Raw genomic sequence first — 20,916 nt, forward strand, 5'->3', positions numbered from 1 at the left:
GGAGTGGAGGCGGAGGGGGAATGTAACAATAAAATATGTACAAGTGAAATAATAAAGGGAAGGGGTGGATTTAATCAACTGTACCTTATGTCTACAAATTTGTAGTCCTGTGCCTATGTTAGATATTATTATTATTATATTATTATTAGGTGGCAAGCTGGGCAAAATGCTGAACAGTATTTCATCCATCTTTTAACATTTCATCCTTTTGGAGTCAAGGAAATAAGTACCAGTTGAACACTGGGGTCAATGTAATCGATTTTCCCTGCTCCTAATCATTCTTGGCCTTGAGCCAGACTTTGAAACCATTATTAGTATTATTATTATTAAGGTAATGTGCTGGCAGAATTGTTATCATGCCAGAGGAAAAGCTTAGCAGCTAATAATATCAAAATGGAAAAGTGGCAGAATCATTAGACCATTAGACAAAATGTTTTGTAATATTTAGTATGTCCTTAGTTCTGATCCCACCTGGGTCGATAAAATGCATACCAGTGCGGTAATAGGGATGGATTTAATCAACGATACCCTCCACCTCAAAATCTGTGGCCTTGCGCCCATGTTAGTAATTGTTATTATTTGTTTTTCAAGGAAATGGGCTCCAGTCACTAATTTAATTATCTGGAGCACCATCGTCATCATCATTATTATTATGATTATTATTATTACTATTATTATTATTATTATCATTGTTACTATTATTAATAAAGATGTTGCCAAATTTACATGATGTACCCAACCATCCATCTTAAATTGCTAGTCACTATTTTTTCTGACAACTTACAACCGAGTGTTGATTAGTTAGTGTGGATGGTTAAACAGCTGACTGCTCCATAAAACACTTAAACTTTAACTGGCTTATAGTTCAATATCTTATTAACAGTCAGATAAAGATGCATTCCAGCAATGTGAAGTTGTACAGCCACTCCATTACTGACCACCCATTGCCACTTCTACTGTCTAGAACTAACAGTGAAAACTTCCTACACGATCACTCAAACTGGTAGAAATAGCAGCTAAATATCTCTCAAATCATACCCTAGTATCTTTAAAAACAAAAACAAAGCTATATTGGATAATGCAGTTATCTTAGATATACAATGTCTAACAAAGTCAGGATGGTCACAATTGGATCACCTTTTGATTAGATCTTGTTCAGCATTGTCCTAAAGCTAAACAACAACTACTACTGACTGAATAGTTTTTTTTTTAATTATCTTTTTTTTCTTTTGTTTTTATCTTTTATTTTATATAAATAACAACTCACAGAATATATTTTTCCACAAGTAACAAATCCTAGAATATAATTTTTTTTCTTTTGTTATAAATGAGTTGTAATTCTCATTGTCTGTTTAAATCCCTCAGCTCGAAGTATTTGTATGGAAAACTCCAGTCCTAATATTTTTGTTCCTATTTCTATCATATTTGATTTCAAATAATCATCCTTGGAAATCCATCACCAAACTATTTTTTTTTCCTAATACCCCTTCCATGTTTTTGATTATAACGTGGTTTTAGTTATAAGCTTGTTACAAAATTTAGAAAACATTTAGTCAGCCATATGCATATACATATGATGAGAAGGCCTCCCTGCCCCTCCCTTGTAACTCATTGGGTGGTAGAGACACCACTTGAAACAAGAGTTTCCATGTAGTGTATCTTGGGACAAGTCAATTTAGGGGAGCCATTCCTCTTCAAGCTGTATTCTCACAGAAGGAGCTGAACTCAGCACAGCAAACTAATGAAGTGCTTGTCAGTTTTAGTATGCTGCTGTCACCAACCATGGCAAGTTGTAATTACATTGTTGTACCTATTTACAGCCAGATAGCTTAGGCCTTAGGAGAATTGGTATGGCCACAAATCATAGTGTCCATGGTAGGATACAAACTGCTGACTTTTCAGTTGGTGCTCTGGTATCCTCATGACTGTTTTCTGTACCCTCACACATAGACACACATACATGCATGCATACATACATAATATATATATATATATATATATATATATATATATATATTATATATATATATATTCTTTCTAAAAAACCTTAAGTAGAAAAATTGTGTGCCAACTCTTGATATATTTTTTCATACTGACAAAAATCATGTGAATAAGATCTTTAATTCTGGTGAATGTATGTTTTAATTGAACTCTAAATGTTAATTGTTACAGCTATGTGAAGTTTTTAGCAATTCCTTATCACATTCCTCTAATGAGAATTCACCAGTCTTTGAGAAGGTTAAAGCACTTCCATTAAAAAAGACAAGACTGCTGGCTAAAATTCCTTCAAATGCCATCTCCTATTCAAAAACCAATTTTATCATGAACTTTCATCATTTCTAAACTAGCCAATATTTCCTTAATAGATTTGATGTTGGGGCTGGTAAATTTGGGGAGACAGAATTCTTTATATATATATATCTATATATATTTTTTATCTCTGAAAATTCCAGCATTCAGAAATATTCAGTTTTCTTTTTTCTTTTCTTTTCTTTTTTTTTTTTTCAATTTTTCCCTTATGACCATTAAATTTCTTTTTTAATTTTTTTTTTTCAAACCCAGTCCTTTCATTACTTTTATTTTTTTAGAAACAAATATTTCTGGAATTTCTTGCCGTCCATGAGAGTTAAAGAAATTCTCCAGTTTGAAAGATTTGCAAAAAAAAAAAAGAAAGAAAGAAAAAATTTTAAAAAAAAAAAAAATCCTACCCTTTTTAAATAATACAACTGGTTGCTAGTCCTTTGTGAGGTCCTGATCTGTTTTCCATCAAAACTTCTGTTCATGAAAAATATTTCGAGCTTTCCATGATGTGTGAGATTTGTACAAAAAAAAAAAAAGAAAAAATGGTATGTGTTATTTATTTGACCTAATTTAAATGTTTTTGTTTTAAGTTTATGAAAACTACCTCGTTTTTTGTTACTTATTGTCCAGTTTTTGATTTTTTTTTAGGCTGACCCAGGGAATGTTCTGTCAACATTCTGGTTGTGAGGGTCAACCTATAACAATATGTATTGATTCTATTAATATTAACATTCACACCATTGTCATACCATTACTTATTCACACCAATGTCAAACTATTTTATTTTTCTTCTCTTCTTCTCTATTTTATTAATTATCAAAAATAATGTCTATTCATATTTCACCTTCCCTAACATATAGATGTTTAATTTTTTTTTTTCATCCTTCCACCTGGGACCAGCAGAAGAGAAAGCTTCACTCATTTAATGTGTGTAACTTCGAAAACTTTACAAATAAATACATGAATACAAACATACATGCATATATACATATATAATGATAAGAATAGATAATCTTTGAGAGAACATGAAAAAATTCTGTTTTTGGAACAGTGAATCTCAAAGCTGGAAAGCTATAAATAATACTGTATAACTACTTGCTTAAAAAGCTCTTTGGATAGATAAGTCAAAGGCTACCGTTTATGCTTACAGAAGACATGGGTGCATGTCCCATAGGCAGCCTTCAATTTTTTATATCCGGAAGAGTTTTTTACCCAATATTTACACGCTATTATAGTTTTTCTGCTTTGAGATTCTTCCGATTCATGAATTGTAAGTTCCCATGTGTGTTGTTGATAACTGTACATTCATTCTTGGTGTGTAAATAAACTCAGGTTAAACCAAAGGCCTCTTTCTGTCTAACTGAAGGACAAACCTTAGAACTAGTTTCAAAGCTCGTCAAGCTGTCCTCCTATTTGTCTCACAGAGAATGCTCTGCAGTTTAACAACATGATCTGTTTATACAGCAAGGCTGAAGGTATATATCTATTAAACATCTGAGCTTATAATTATTGATACATATGTTATCTTGGAATTTTAGATATTTTATATATATATATATATGTATGTATGTACATATATGTGTGTCTATGTATATATATATATATATATGTATATATATATGTATATATATATATATATATGTATATATATATATATATACATACACACTCACACACACACATACATATACTCACACACATTCAGCTGGTCTGTTTATTGTTTACATACATTTTTTTTTTTAATTTAAATTTTTGTTTTTACTTGTGCTTTCATCTCACTTGTACTAAACAAAACTGGGATTTCATGAGCTGCTCAGCAGCATATACGGGTCTATATATTTCTTACTGCTACAAAATTTAAGATCATATCTGGAGATCAATGCTATTTAAAAAAAAAAAAAAATTATAATGATACATTTTTCTATTGCTAGATCTCACGCCAACTCTTCCCTTGGAACCAACAGGACATCAATAGGTTTCCTTCCTAACAAAAGAGCTGTGAAAATGTTTTTCAATTACAAGTTCCCAACAGCTCTCGTCTTATAACTTTTTTTTATATATCTATTAGTTTTTTGTTTTTTTTTAATTCAAGATTCTTATTGCTAACTCTTCATAAAACCAGTTCTGTTGGCTCTTTGTATACTGCTGGTCACCACGACATCCCTTTTTTGACAACACGTCTTCATTTTATTTATTTTTTATCTTATTTAGTATTTCTCGTACGTAAAACAGTAATAAAATTGGTATGATATGATTATTTTTGCGTTTGGAATTTCTTTCTTTGACAACTGTTCCACTCCCCCTCCTCTCAAAAAAAAAAAATTAAAGCTGTTTTAATAATAATAATAATAATGGATGGAAGCACTCCGTCGGTTACGACGACGAGGGTTCCGGTTGATCCGATCAACGGAACAGCCTGCTCATGAAATTATCGTGTAAGTGGCTGAGCACTCCACAGACACGTGTACCCTTAACGTAGTTCTCGGGGATATTCAGCGTGACACAGAGAGTGACAAGGCCGGCCCTTTGAAATACAGGTACAACAGAAACAGGAAGTAAGAGAAAGTTGTGGTGAAAGAGTACAGCAGGGATCACCACCATCCCTACCGGAGCCTCGTGGAGCTTTAGGTGCTTTCGCTCAATAAACACTCACAACGCCCGGTCTGGGAATCGAAACCGCGAGTCCGCTGCCCTAACCATTGGGCCATTGCGCCCCCACAATAATAATAATAATAATAATAATAAAGAAATTATTGTATACAGTGCTCAGGTGCACCACAACTTGTCAGAAAGTGCATATAAAGTACATGCAGTAATGTACAAATGTCTGGAAAGCGAACAATGTATGAGTCAGATACATGTTTGTGTGTGTATGGAGGGGAGAAAATCAGGTGTAGTGTTGGCGAATCTCAGAAAGCATGGAAGTTTTGAAGGATGCAGTGCTCCGACAACTAACAACTGATGCCAGCAGTGTGTTCCATGCTTCAGCAACTCTCAGTGTGAAAAAATGTTTCCTAAAGTCATGGGAGCTGTGCTGTTTTCTAACTTTGTAAATATGTCCACGGGTGTTAGACAGGTGGAGTTTGAAAAGGTGCTCAGAGTTATTGTTTGTAAGATGGTTGATAATTTTATGGGTGTCTGCCAAGTCAGCTGCCAGACGGAGTTTCAATGTGTCCATGCCCAGGGAAGTAAGGCGTTCAGAACATGGCAAATGCCTGATGGAGGGTATTCTTTTGGTTGCACGTCGCTGAACGGCTTCCAGACAATTGATATCCTGGGCAAGATAGGGGTGCCAGACCGGTGATGCAAATTCCAGGTGAGGTCTTACCATAGCTATATAAAGCCGCAGATAGATAGTCAGAGAGCGGCTCACAAAGGATTTGGTGAGTGATGCCAAGACACCCTCAGCCTTCTTGATAATTTTAGCGATGTGTTTTGTCCAACGCAAATCACTGTCGACAATAACACCCAGGTCACGTTCACACGAAGACTTTTTGAGATTAGTGTTGTGGAGGGAGTAGGTTCTACTTCAAACATTTTAAACGAATTAATGCTTATGTATTCACATTGTTTTGAATTAATCATGCATTTTACCTTGTAGCTTCAAGATTTCAATGTTGTGATTATTTTTGGAATGACTTTGTATGTGAAGTGTGAGAGGCTGAATCTGGGTAGTTTGTGCATATCAGAGCCAGATATGACTGGCTTAAATGTTAAAGAGTTAAGAATTTTTACATAAGTTTTCATATTTCAGTGATGAAATCGAGATTTTGAAGGTCAAAGTAAAGTTTGTAAGCTCTCTGTACTGTTAATGATGAGGTACAAAGTGACTTGGTCCACCAATTTAACATTGATGAAGCAGACCAATGATCAAAGCTGTTCCAGACTTGACCATCCTGTGTTTTAGTATATCTAAACCATATTTTTCAATGCTATTTTCCTTTTTTTTTTTTTGTAAGATGGTAAGGTAATTGAGGGGGATCTGGTTGCTATTTCATTTCAAGCAAGTTAAGCGATGGGATAGAGGTTTTCCTTATTGATAGCAGTATACTTTAATAAATTAATCCAGTCCACTAAGCTGTTGAATAGGTACCTTTTAAACGGATTTAGTAGAAGTGAAGAAATTCTTGTTAATCCTGTAAAACCTAAATTGTCAATTTGCCAAAGGAAAATTATTTACCATTCTTTTATTTAAAATATATAAAGATAAGGAATATGTTTCATGTAAAAAAATAAGCTTCCTTATACACATACATATAAACAGAACACAGGAATGGGTGAGTGGTTAAGAAGTCCACATTGCAACCATGAGATCCCAGGTTCAAATCCACTGTGGTGCATCTTCAGCAGATGTCTTTTTCAATAGTTTTACATTGACCCCCTGCCTTGAGAGTGAAATTGTGTAGAAGAAGACTATATAGAAGCCCATTGAATGGACTCTGCCTGTAAGTTAAAGGTCTAGAATTGTTACCTATTGTGTCACATTGCCTCTGCTTAAGAATTAAGTCAAGAGTAGAAAAGTCTGTGGAATACTCAACTACTTAGCATGTTAATCCACTAAGTTGAAACAGTGGAAGAGCTCTTCAATTATGTGTGTGTATAGAGCACACAGTAAAATCACCAGGTGCAGAGGATCCCTAGCTGTTGTCACAGCATCCTTGTAGGAGAAGGACACTGATGTAAAACCTGCAGTTTCATATGATTACTGGTCATCTCAATTCAGCTTCTCACAAGGTGCTAATCACAGTGACTCAGAGTGTGGTGTTCGTGTCATTTGAGGGCGGCGAGCTGGCAGAATCGTTAGCACGCCGGGCGAAATGCTTATCAGTATTTCGTCTGCCATTACGTTCTGAGTTCAAATTCCGCCGAGGTCAACTTTGCCTTTCATCCTTTCGGGGTCGATAAATTAAGTACCAGTTAAGCACTGGGGTCGATATAATCGACTTAATACCTATGTCTGTCCATGTTTGTCCCCTCTATGTTTAGCCCCTTGTGGGTAATAAAGAAATAGGTATTTCGTCTGCTGTTACGTTCTGAGTTCAAATTCTGCCGAGGTCGACTTTGCCTTTCATCCTTTCGGGGTCGATTAAATAAGGACCAGTTACGTACTGGGGTTGATATAATCGACTTAATCCGTTTGTCTGTCCTTGTTTGTTCTCTCTGTGTTTAGCCCCTTGTGGGTACTAAAGAAATAGGTATTCGTGTCATACAAGTGTTTATCACTATAATCCAATGACATACAGATGTCTCTTTATGGTAACTTTATTTGTCATTCCATCAACTGAAAGTCCTGAAAGAGTGGCAATGAGTGCAGACCCAACTAGTTGGAAACCATGCAGATCTGAAGTGGGACTGAATAATCATCTGGGTAGTCAAAAGTGACGGAAAATCAACAAGGAAGCACAGATGGCAAATACATACAAATGAACACACAAGGCTTAGTGACAGGCAAGGCATCCAGCTGTAGAAAATCACAGCCTCAACAAATTTCATCCAACCCATACAAGCATGGAAAAGTGGATGTTAAACAATGATGATTATATATATATATATATATATATTGGAAGGTTTGGAGATGATGTACAGGTATTTTATATTAGAAGAAATGAGGTACTCAGAAAATCGGATGGTTTATAATTACAAATATATTTATTTGTATATTACATTTTTTATATATCATATAACTTAGATCATGTATTAGTGCTTTCTCCCATTCTAGTGGGGTTTTCAAGTCAAACTAAGTTCCTGTGTGAGGAGTTTTGACCATTTTATAGTGGTATTGAGTTTGTAGTGGTAGGAAGGAATATAAGACAGTACAAGAGGGTGATGGATGAGGAGAAAGTGAGAGAGAGAACCATCCATCACCTTCTTGTACTGTCTTATATTCCTCCCCACCACTACAAACTCAATACCACTATAAAATGGTCAAGACTCCTCACACAGGAACTTAGTTTGACTTGAAAACCCCACTAGAATGGGAGAAAGCGCTAATACATGATCTAAGTTATATGATATATAAAAAATGTAATATACAAATAAATATCTGTAAATATAAACCATCCGATTTTCTGAGTACCTCATTTCTTCTAATATATATATATATATATATATATATACACACACACACACACGAGAGAAATAAAAAAAATATACACACAAATGTATGAAAATAAAAGCATTGAAGAAAGAAAAATATGAAAGGAAAATATTTTAATTTTATTATAATCATAAAAGAGATATGAATAAAATTTAACTTTGTACATTATATTCTCTTTCCTGGACATTTGTCTATTATCTATGGCTAAACTCTTAGCAAGTTTTTTTACGAAAAATCTCAAACAGAAAGATCTCATAACTGTTGATTTTCAAATAAAGTTATTCATTTTGCAAAGCTCAGGGGTTCATAGGTAAATCTGGTGATAAATTCCAGTTCCAAACTGTTCTTGGGTAGAACTTGAGTTTACTGTTTAGTCAAGGAATAATGAAAAAAAAATTTCAACAATTGTAAAGAAAAATAGACCACTCTTTAAAGATTGGCTTTCAACAGTGGAATTTCAAAACATTTCAAATAACATTTTCAATGTTACAGTATTGTACATAAATAATAACATTCACTTCTCAACTACATATTCTTCATCTATATGCAGGAGAGAAATAAATGTCATCTGTTGGGTGCAGTTATATCATAATTTTAGTTGGTCTCATGTCATTACCATTACACTGCAGCTTTCTTTAGAAAAACATGTATGTTACACAATTTCATTTCCTCCATTTTAATCTGAGACCTTGCAGTTAGGTAGTCAAAATAAAAAGAAAACCAATATGTCTTCTTTAAAATAAGACCAGAAAATCAGTTGTAGATGTTTTCTCTTATCAGAATCAGTTTTGCAAGGAAAAGACATTTTTATATATGTTCAACATTGTTCATAATGTTCAACATAGAATTTTATTACAATTAAGTTTTCTCTTTATTTTTATTTTTATTTTATTTTATTTTTTTGTTAAGAACTATATAAAATATAATGTCAAAGGGTTAAATAACTATTAAATGGTAAAACAATGCAACCAAGGGAAACTAGTAACATTTTGTGTCAGCAGAAAGAAAGACAAATAATTTAAACAGAAGGATATGGCTGACTGGTTTAAGATGCTTGCTTTGCAACTGCATGGCTTGGGGTCCAGTACAACTACACAGCACCTTGGGCAAGTGTTTCTACTATAGCCCTGGATAGACCAAAGGCTCATGAGATTTGGTAGACAGAGACTAAAAGGAGATAGTTGTGTGTGTGCGCGTGCACGTGTGTGTTCAGGTCTCTTTGTCTTGAGATAACACACTAACTATAAACAAACATCATTGCTATACAAGGGGTGTTGCTTATTTGCAATGTCCCGTGAAAACATGTCCAGCCATTGTGCTGGAAACAAGTGAGGGTGGGTGACAGGAAGAGCATCCATGTATCATAAATTTGCCTCAAGAAATTTCATTTGAGTTATGAAAGTCATTAAAAAGTGGTTGTTAAAAATGATTATAGCGAGAAAGAGGAAGAAATATAAGTCTAATGCTTTAAGGCAGAACTTTTTATCAGAAAGAATGAGAAGTCATTTAGTTTTTAAGGATAAAACCACTATTAAATATTGTCTTCAAAGCTGCATTAACCTTATAATACCTAAATTATCAATACACTGACCAAAAAAAATTATTATTTTCAACTTAAAAAAGGATAAGAAACATGTCATGTAAAAACATTAAAAATTACATATTCTTTTATAATGAAATTATTCAAATGTCAGTATTTCTACAACAGCCTTCAGATGATATAACTGCTTAAATACAATAATGTTGTCCAAATATGAGGAATCCTCAGACTTCATCTGAACTCTTATTTCTGGTGTTGTACTATGGCCCTGATAAAAAAACACTCCTTGCTACAGCCCATCTAATTGTAAATAGATGCAATGGAGACATTTGGCTGGGTTTTATTTTTTGTAACCTCAGGTCAACCTTGATGAAATAGATCTAAGATTAGAGATATTCTAGTGATGACCATTCCATAGTTTGGAAAGTCTAGCTCAGGCTATATTATCCAGTATGTCCTTTTTTTCTTTAAAGATGAAAGGATGTGATATGAGATGAATTTGGCTGCTATTTTTAACAGATCAAGAGACTACATAACATGTATGCTACATCTCCACGGAAAAATTTATCATGTCCACATCTCAATAGAAATATTGCAACAATGGCCTATATTCCTCTCAAACTAACACATTGTAAACCTACTTGAAGCACCTCACCCCCTCACTAACTAATACGACACCTACTCCTTCTGTCCCTGTGTGACAATCTTTTGGAATTCCATTGATATACTGATCAAGTGGAGGGTTTGTGATTGTCACAAGTACTGTCCTCTTACTGCTGATTGCACCACAGGAAAAAGAAAAAGAGGAATTAAAGAACAATAATCATGTCTAACAAAGATCTCTACAGAAACAAGGACCCCCCAATAACAGAAACAGAGAGAGACAGAGAATGATAGTTCACAACCATACTCAAGAGAAAATAAGAGTTATACAACCAGAAAAAGGAAATATGTGACAGAGAACCTTTTTTTTTTTAAATAAGAATAAAGGATTAGATTTTTACTGGAGATAAATTATTTACATCTCACATGTAAAAGGTGAGACGTAAAAAGAGATATCTTTCCAGGAGAAATGTTATAAAAGACATGAAAACCACCATTCCTCAATAATGCCAAATGTACATTCAAGACATATTTATAGCTGTTGATCATAATTCTTATTTATTTTTTTTTTCCAACGTTTCAACAATATGCTAAATTTCCTTAAACTAATAGTCAACTTGAAACTTCAACAAATTATATTTTAAGTAATAATATCTTACAGAGGCACAAGGCTACATGTTTGGTGATGGTGGTGGTGATGGTGAGAAGATTTAGTCTAGTCATGGGCAAACTGCAGCCCATAGGACTTCCTAAGAAACACACCTAACAAAAAAATTTCTTGGAAATTTTTTTCTTTTGTAATGTGGCCCACCAGATGGTGTGTCATGTCCCATGCAGCCCACTAATCAACGAAAGTTGACTATGTCTAGCATAGTTAATAACATTAACTCCAAGTACTTCATTAGTACTTATATTATTGACAATGGAAAAATGGAAGGCAAAGTCGACCCTGAGGGAATTTGAACTTAGCACATATAAAGAGATGTAACTAAATATCATAACTTATTTTTGTCTGGGACTTTGCCAATTCTACCATCCAATAACTTTTTAAAATAAATATTACATTCTTGATTAGATAAAATAATTTTACAAGAAATCAGCAAATAATTAAGAATTATGGAGAAATTTAATAAATTTTAACAACATTCTAAACGAGCTTATTTGATTTTGCTAAAATATATTTTGGATAGAAAATATCAGGGACTCTTAAAAAAGAAATCTAAATTTTAAAGACAAGAAAATATATATACACATACACATTTTATATATATATATATATATATATATATATATATATATATTATATATATATATATATATATATATATATTATATTTATATATAAATATATTCACACACACACATTCTATAACAAAAGACAAAGAATGCTCAATATGTTTTATAGTGTGTGTGTGTGTATACATACATATATCTCATAGTTCATAAAAAAAAACTCAAACACTATTCAATATATGAAATATAGTACAGTAATCCTGAATCTTTCCTCAGCCACCAATGTTTGGTACCAAGCTGAGAAATGATAACATGTTCAATCTTCAAATCAACTTTCTTTAACTTGCCATGAATGTTTAGCTGCAAAAACAACACCATAAAATTTGATTTTTGTTCACAGACTGGTGTTTTGGATGATGGGTTTTACAGGAAAGATTTGCATTTCTTTTTTTTTTATTTTTTTATAATTCTATTTTTTGTTTTATATCAGGTTCTTTTGATGAAAACTGAGCATTATGCAGACAAAGAAAGAAAAAAAGCAAAGAAATTTTAAAATAAATAACATTCTTTTGGTGTCTGATCTTTTTTAAAACAATTATCAAGGATTTCCACTTTGAAATTAATCTTTGACTAGTTTCTATTTCACATAGAAATATAACAAAGCTGAAACCTGGTTAGTGTCATTCAAACTGAATTAGTCTGTTTGGAAGTAGCAGAAACTCCTAATTTAAACGCCAGTTTTATTTTTCTCTCTTTTTTTTCCTTTTTTCTTTTTCTTTCTTCCTCTCCTGCTTTCTCTCTCAGTACTTCACCAAACTTCAGTTCTGCACAAATTTATATCAAATATGTTCAGTATCAAATCACAAATAGTCTGTACACAAATAAATAGACCAAGTTTTGATGACTTTCTGCCAATTAACCTGGACTCTGAGGAAAGTGAATTGATTGTGGGTTTGTCTGAAATTGGTCGCTGAGTAGGAGGAACCCCTCATGCGACCAGCAACACAAATGCCAGCAGATATTTCTGCTTTCATTCTCAACCAACACACGCATACACATACACTTACAAAAAAAAAATGCACTCATGTATCTGTGTATATGTGTTTGAACACATATGCACAAGTACGTCCTCAGACATACAATTAGAGTTATGCACTCACACAGGTACACAGGTATCTGTGCAAGAGTTTCACCCAGGTATGTTTTCTTCTCTTTCCATCTCTCTCTGTAGTTTTGTACTCCATAGAGAAACTGTTGGTAATATCAACATCACAGATGTGCTCAATATAAGCTCCTTTACCATATAGAATCACAACACAAGAGCCCCTTCTTTAATTGAGACTGGTAGCAGAATGGCCACAAAGAGAACGATATTCCGTAGTAACATTTTCCAGTCACTGGGCACTGCATACTTCACCAGCCCTGTGGTAATACAATGAATTTCATGGCAGATGCAGACGAGAATGTATGAAGTGATAACCACATTGAGAACTGGGTAGCCAGGAACTAACACCAAAATACCATGAGTGTCCGATGCCAACCAGATGTGATACTGAGCAATGAATAACTGGAAATAGGGGGAAAAAAATAGAGAAATAAAAAAATTAGATAATGAAAAATTTGATAAAGAAAAATGAAATATTATTAATGATACATCAAGCAGTTATTTTCTTTCAGTATTGGGTGAATGGTAGCACATGGGATGATGGAGATAATGGTATTTACTTGGGTATCTTTAACCTTTTGTTTCAGTCATTGGACTAGTCATGCTGGAGCACTGCCTTGAAGAATTTTAGTCAAAGAAATCAACCCCAGTGTTTTTTTTTAAAGTCTGGTACTTAGGGATGTAAACACACCAACATCGGTTGTCAAGCAGTGGTGGAGGACAAGCAGAAACACAAAAACACACACACACACATATATCTGATGGGCTTCTTTCAGTTGCATTTACCAAATACACTGATAAGGCTTTAAGTCAGCTTGAGACTATATTAGAAAACACTTGCCCAAGGTGCCATGCAGTGGGACTGAATGGGAAGCAAATTTCTAACCACAAAGCCACAGGTTCAAATCTTACCAAGACTTTTAGGTTTCATAAAATAAATGTTAGGTAGGTAATGAGGAACAAACTAATTATCACCATTGTACCTTCCTTAAAAATAAATTAATTAAAACAAAGAACCATTATCTTGGAATGCAGTGCTTCAACACGGATTTAAACGTGGAGGATAAAACAAAAATTAAAGAATTCCACAAAAGAAACTGTTTCACAAAGAGTTGAAAATATAACACTTGTACGATAGCTGTCATTTAAATTGATGTTCAATTAAATTCTTAAAAAACCTAACCAGTTGATGAACAGCAAATGAGAGAAATTTGTTCTTTTGACAGAGTATATTTCCCTTATTTTTTACTTGGGGCCCTGTGTTGAAGGATTTCATCAAACAAATTGAACCCAGCACTCTTTTGCCAAACTGTGAAGTCACAAGGACATAAACAAACCAACATAGGTTGTCAGGCAGTTAGTGACAAATGCAGACATAAATATAAATTATGACAGGCTTCCATACAGTTTCTGTTTGACAAATTCACTCACAAGGCATTGGTAAAACTAAGACTAAAATAGAAGACACTTGCTCAAGGTGTTGCACAGTGAGATTGAACTGAAAGCCACGTGGTTACAAAGCGAACTTCTTAACTACACAACCATGCCTGTGCGTGGATCTTCGTTTCTCTTGGCCCAAGTACTTTTTACAAACACAAAGGAACATTTTACACACATCACTTTTAACTCTTCTTCCAAACAACAAGATTCCTTCCTTCCCCATAGTTGTTGTTGTTGTTTAGTTCCAAGTCAGTCTTGATTGAGCAGACTTATAATCAAAGACATTCCAACTGTGGCAGTCCTGATTTATTTTCAAATCTACTCTATCTTATTTCTTTATTGCCCACAAGGGGCTAAACACAGAGGGGACAAACAAGGACAGACAAACGGATTAAGTCAATTACATCGACCTCAGTTGTGTAACTGGTACTTAATTTATCGACCCCGAAAGGATGAAAGGCAAAGTTGACCTCAGCGGAATTTGAACACAGAATGTAACGGCAGACAAAATACCACTAAGCATTTCGACTGGCATGCTCGCCACCTTCAAATCTACTATATCTTGGACAACACTATCCTGTATTCCCCACCAGAATACATTTTTTATGATGGTAGAGTGTGATTTGAAGGTGACTTCTAGTAAACCACAGAGGCTCTCTCATTCTCCAAGGGTTGATATGTGATACCCAGATGCACATTTTATGAATAAGAATAAAGAAAGGACTAATTAAGTAATACTGACCTCTAATGATATTTTCCCAAACCAAGCAAAAAATGTACTGTATTTTGTCCGAAGCCAGCCTGGGACATTCCTCAGTATGATATAAGAAATAATCTGAAAAAGAAACAAAAATATATCTCAGTCATCAGTTAAGAATATTAGGAATAAAATCAAATACAGCAAACTAATTAATAAGCCATATTTGATAGAGCATAGAACTTTGTTCACACAGTTGCCATGACTTGGAAAACTGGTCTCCCTCTTCACTTACGACCCTTACTTGATCCTCCTGAAAAGCTTTGTGGGGGCAAAGTTGTGATGTTCATACCAATGTGTCCTTTCTAGCATGGTCTGGTGTGATTTGAGCGAGATTTGCTTGTTATTTCTGCTAGGTCAGGTGACCGTAAGAAAGACACCCTTAGTGGATCAACAACACAATGGTGACGGGTAATGGTGAGGTACATAGAAACCAATACTTATAGGTTGTGAATACACAGTTGGAATTTTAAAAAATAATGCTTACTGGTTGCTGATACACAGTCGAAATTAACTAAAAATAATATTCTACACAATCCTAATAACTAGTAGTAGTAGTAGTAGTAGTAGTAGTAGTGGTAGTAGTAGTAGTAGTAGTAGTAGTAGTAGTAGTAGGTAGTAGTAGTAGTAGTAGTAGTAGTAGTAGTAGTAGTAGTAGTAGTAGTAGCAGCAGCAGCAGCAGCAGTAGTAGTAGTAGTAGTAGTAGTAGTAGTAGTAGTAGTGGCAGCAGTTGTAGTAGTAGTAGTAGTGGCGGTAGTAGTTGTAGTAGGTCAGTTTGGATAAGATAATCTGGGCATTTATTTGACAGGACAATTCCATGGATGACTATGTAACTACATTGCATAGTAATTTATGACTAAATTATTAACAACAGGCATGTTTATAAACAAAACACCAGATTGGTTACCATGGGATTGTTGAAACAATTGGCAACTATGAAATAAAAATAACATCACAAATTCCAATCTTTAATTTTTATTTCATCATCATCATCATAATCATCATTATGGCATGAGTTGAATGATTTGATAGGATCTGTCAGCCCAAGGGCTGCATCATGCCATGCTCCAACATCTGTTTGGTGCAGTCTTTATGGTTGGATAAATATTTCCATGTACATATATTTTTATTGGTGGGGTGTAATGTAAATCCTTGAGTATAGTCCGCCCTCGAGTATAATACACAGGGGATTCTTAGGGGGCTGTACCTCTGAAAATCCTAAACCTTGTGTATAATACACACCCCTTCTCTAACTTGAGTCAAAGAGGTCTATATAACGTCCTTGGTTTGTAAAAATGTATACAGTAACATCCTTTATTATTATTGTATATATAACATAATGCAAATGTGTAGCTTTTTTGTGCATTTTGTTTTCAGAAAATAAAGAAATAACAGTAATAACAGCAATAACATTTAATAAATGTTGTTTACTGCAAGTTATGGATGATTCTTTTATGACTTCATTGCTTTCAGGCTTAGCTGAAGGTATTTTTGCACCCGACATCACAAAATGCATCTGAATAAACATTGCCAGACAGCAAATAGAGACTCAGACATTGCTTAGAAAATAATTTTCATTTTCAACCTCGTATATAGTATGTACTAGGGATTTTGACCTTTAAATTTTGGGAAAAAATGCAGATTATACTTGAGGGTTTACGGTATATGTAAATATTTTAAAGTTCTAAGATAAAAACAAAAGATCCTTTTTGGAACATTAACTTTAGAAAAAAAATAAGAAAAAGAAGCAAGGAAAAGAAAAAAGTGAAGGTCCTGGAGCACCAAACTCCAAATCTGTTCTTTAATACTCTGGTCCATGACCTTCTGTCGCCTACTTAATACCTAATAATACACCCTCCAGATATTTGTCTCTAACAATTTTACAATTTCCTTTACAGCCATTAAACACACTTCTCATCTCTTCAAAGAAAAATCCTACCTTAAACATCAGAATTCACCTTTCCTCCGGCCAAGAAAATTTATGCTATTTATAATTTTCATTTGCCGAGTTTTCTGTCTTTTTGGTATCAACACAAATCTTTATGAGTTTCCTTTGACTATAATAGTTATTAATTTATTTTCTTCCAGGGAAAATTGATTTGCAGAGATAATTTTAATTTAATCAAATATCAAGGATATTTTGTGGTGCTTAAAACAGTGATGTTAAACCTTTTTGTTTTTTTTATCCACAATATACTGAACAAGGCTCTGAAAGTGTTATGGTAGATTTTTATGTCTTGTTTTGTAATATATATACACACACACACACACACACACACACACACACACACACATGCGAGGGGGTGCTGAAAAATTCCTGCCTTTAAGAGTATCACGAATGGCCTGGGTGGAGGCCTGACCTTCTGAGTTCTTTTACAAGGCTTAGAAAAACTGAAGGACTGCTGCAATAAGTGTGTGAATCTGAGAGGGCAATATATTAAGTAAAATCATAATTAACTGATCCTCCTGTATTTTCCTTTACCCAAAGCCAGGAACTTTTCAGCACCCCTTGCACATTAAAAGCATTTTAAAACAGAGTTCAAAGGACAGATTGCACTTTGCTGTAAAAGAATACACTTGCACTGATTGCAGTGCATTCAAAACACAAAAGCTTTCTACATATCCTGACATTTTCCAACTATCTTTATAAATATGTGGCACATCTAGGGGCAGTTTATAGCATGCAAGTGTCACAGCACATTAATTGGGGATGTCTAACTTTCTCATATATCACTCTCACATAACAGTCACTCAGTAATTTGTTTCAATTTTAGCATGCTACCACTTATAAAGGAGCAACAGCCTAGTAGTTAGCCAGTCGAACTCACAATCCTATGGTTGTGAACCAGGAGGTGCAACATATCTTCGGGCAAAGCACTTCATTTCTGGTTGCTCAAATCCTCTCAGCTGAAAATCACTAGCATTTGTCTCAGAGTGTCACCTGGCAGACTATTAGTCAAATATCTTGTCAATGCAAGATGCCCATGCACTTGAAAAATGTTGATGCACTGAGAAGAAAATTATAGCTCAGTGTGAAAGAATGATAGTGGGAAAGATGCCATGGCCAAGATTCTTCTCTGCTGTTGGGAGGGGAAAATCATATCTTTCATGAACAAATGTTGCTAATAGAGTGGACCCCCAAAGGCCAAGTGTTAGTCATGGAGTAAGACTGAACCCAGAATTACAAGGTTGTTAAACAAACTTCTTAATTACTTGACCGTGGAGAGAAATATAATGCACCAATCCGAGACATTTAGTAAAAAAAAAAACAGCAAAAGGGGAAATAAATTTTTGTTTGTAGAAAAAGTGAAATACTTACAGGTAAAAATGTTAAGTAGGAATGAACATCATTACAGTGTGGTTTTGTACGACACACACAGGCAAATACTGTATAGCCCTGTGGAGCAATAATAATAATAATAATAACAATAATGATGATGAACAGCATAAATAACAAATAAGGACATACACAACAAACAGAAATTAATATTACAAGGAATGAGTTCAATACAATGAAATAAACAAAACAAAACAAAAAAAAAACCACAGCATGTATCCAAAGTACATGCAACAAAAGAGCTATGCTCAGTTGTGCAGCAAAAGTATACATTAAAGATTAGTAAAATAATAACAGTCCTTTCTACTATAGGCACAAGGCCTGAAATATGAAGCGGAGGGGAAGGGTCAATTACATCAACCCAAGTGCTCAACTGGTGCTCATTTTAGTGGACTCTAAAAAGGTGAAGAACAATGTTGTCCTTGGCAGAATTTGAACACAGAACATAAAAAGTCAAGAAATGCCATTAAGCATTTTGTCTGATGCTCTAACAATTCTGCCCACTCACCACCTTAATAATGATGATGATTTCTTGTTTCAGAATTGGGGGAGGAGATATAGTAGATTATATGAACCCTAGTATTTTACTGGTATTTTATGATACTCAATGAAAGGTAAAGGTGACCATAGCATTTTATCTGCTGCTCTAATGATTTTACCAATCTGCAGCCCTAATAATAATATCTGTTTATGATAATATCTGTTTATCATAAATTAGTAAAGGTATCATCATCATCATCATTTAACATCCATTTTCTATGCTGGTTCGGGTTGGATGGTTTGATAGGATCTGGTGCGACACAAGGCTGTGTCAAGCTCCAATGTTAGCTAGGGCATGGTTTCTACAGCTAGATGCCCTTCATAACACCAACCACTTTATATTATGTACTGAGTGCTTTTTTTGTGTTTCATTAGGACTAATGAAATCACTAAGTAACTTGCAACATGAGAAAAGAATAGGAGAAATGAAAACAAATCTTGATACAATAAATTTCTTTCTTAAGAACAAAACGAAATGTTGAAAAGGAAGAAGATTCAAGTAAATTCTAAATACATATTTCCTCATCCTTCGAAGGATGAAATCAAACATTGTCATAGTAATATTTGATCTCAAAAACAAGATGCACTAGGAAATGCCCCACCAGCAATGACTGAAACTAGTTAAAGAAAATTAAAAACCAATAACAAAATATATACTTACAGTAATACCAAGTATAGAAAATATGCACAAAAGCCAGGATGCTCCTTTTGAAAAAAGAGTATCTCGTGTTGTGTCATCTATTATTCGGTACTTGATTAGTAACTGGTAACCAAAAGCAAATAACATGCCATACAAGGTACTCTGAAAGGATTTAAAAAAATACAATATCAGCATAATATTAATGTCACCAAAATCATTGCCACTTCGTTCATATTTTCTTTATTGTTTGTTGTTGTCAGAGAATATAGTTAAATATACTGGAAATATAAACTGAAGTGTTGTCATATGTTTTTCAAGAAGAAAACTTAAAAAGCAACATGGTCAGACCACTAGTCAAAATCTGAACATCTACTTCATCTCACAACACAATTTCTTTACTAAAGTGCAATAATATATATTACCTCCATCTCACACTGCAACAATAGATATACAACTTCTATCTCACAAGAATAACATATATGACCTCCATCTCACAACACAGTGACCATCACCACTTCTGCACCCAATTCTTTTCAATATAGTTACTATCCTACCAATTTTAATGTCTAATGTTTAACCTTAAACCTATCTACAACTCTTCAGAGGTCATTTATTCTTTTTCAAGATGATGAATATATTAGCAATATAACTCTGTTTTGGAACAAACAATGCATCATTACTTCAAACAACAACAATGAAACAGTTGTTTGACCTGTCTAGAAATAGCAGTCAAATCTCCTTCAAACAACTCTGATATCTTAAAAACCCTTCATAACATCATTCCTCTCTCATCCTTCTCCATTCTTCTGTTTCATCATTACTATTCAGCTGCTAAATGCTCCTACTTCACCCATCATCATTCTCTGGCAACACATCTCCAAGCATAAAGCTATCACTTGGAGCCTGTAGTCTTGCAAATTTCAAAATAGCATCACAAGAGCTGATGGCATGAAGAAAAATGACCCTTTACGCACTCTGATGCAGGTGGTGTTACAAAGGACAGCCAACCACGTAAACCATGCCAAAGCAGATGCTGTAGCATGATGCAGTCCTTGGGCCCCATCAGATCCTGTCAAACTATCCAACCCAAGCCAGCATGGAACATGGACATTAAATGATGATGATATATCTCCTAACTTCCTAACTACAACTGGCCTGTGTGGACAAGTAGGAGTTCAGCCAACATAGATAAACCAAGAACGGCAAGATGAGGTTTCATCCAGTAATGAATTGACAATGGCTGAATGGAACAGAATGGAAAAT

The 20,916-nt window shown here is 34.2% G+C and overlaps 1 protein-coding gene across 2 annotated transcripts in view; it reads right to left on the bottom strand.

The window, feature by feature from the left end:
* Nucleotides 1-12,523: 12,523 nt before the first annotated feature.
* LOC115223013 (N-acetylneuraminate 9-O-acetyltransferase-like) overlaps nt 12,524-20,916 on the bottom strand; it is an 80,723-nt gene continuing 72,330 nt past the window's right edge. For both annotated transcript variants that reach the window (XM_029793440.2, XM_029793439.2), the window contains 4 exons: nt 19,675-19,815; nt 18,456-18,533; nt 15,122-15,214; nt 12,524-13,341 (listed from right to left, as the gene is read on the bottom strand). In XM_029793440.2, the coding sequence (XP_029649300.1) occupies nt 13,084-13,341; nt 15,122-15,214; nt 18,456-18,533; nt 19,675-19,815 (570 nt within the window). In that variant the 3' untranslated portion in view covers nt 12,524-13,083. The remainder of the gene's footprint in view (nt 13,342-15,121; nt 15,215-18,455; nt 18,534-19,674; nt 19,816-20,916) is intronic.

The sequence above is a fragment of the Octopus sinensis genome, linkage group LG21 (genome assembly GCF_006345805.1).
Source record: "Octopus sinensis linkage group LG21, ASM634580v1, whole genome shotgun sequence".
Classification (NCBI taxonomy): Eukaryota; Metazoa; Mollusca; class Cephalopoda; order Octopoda; family Octopodidae; genus Octopus; species Octopus sinensis.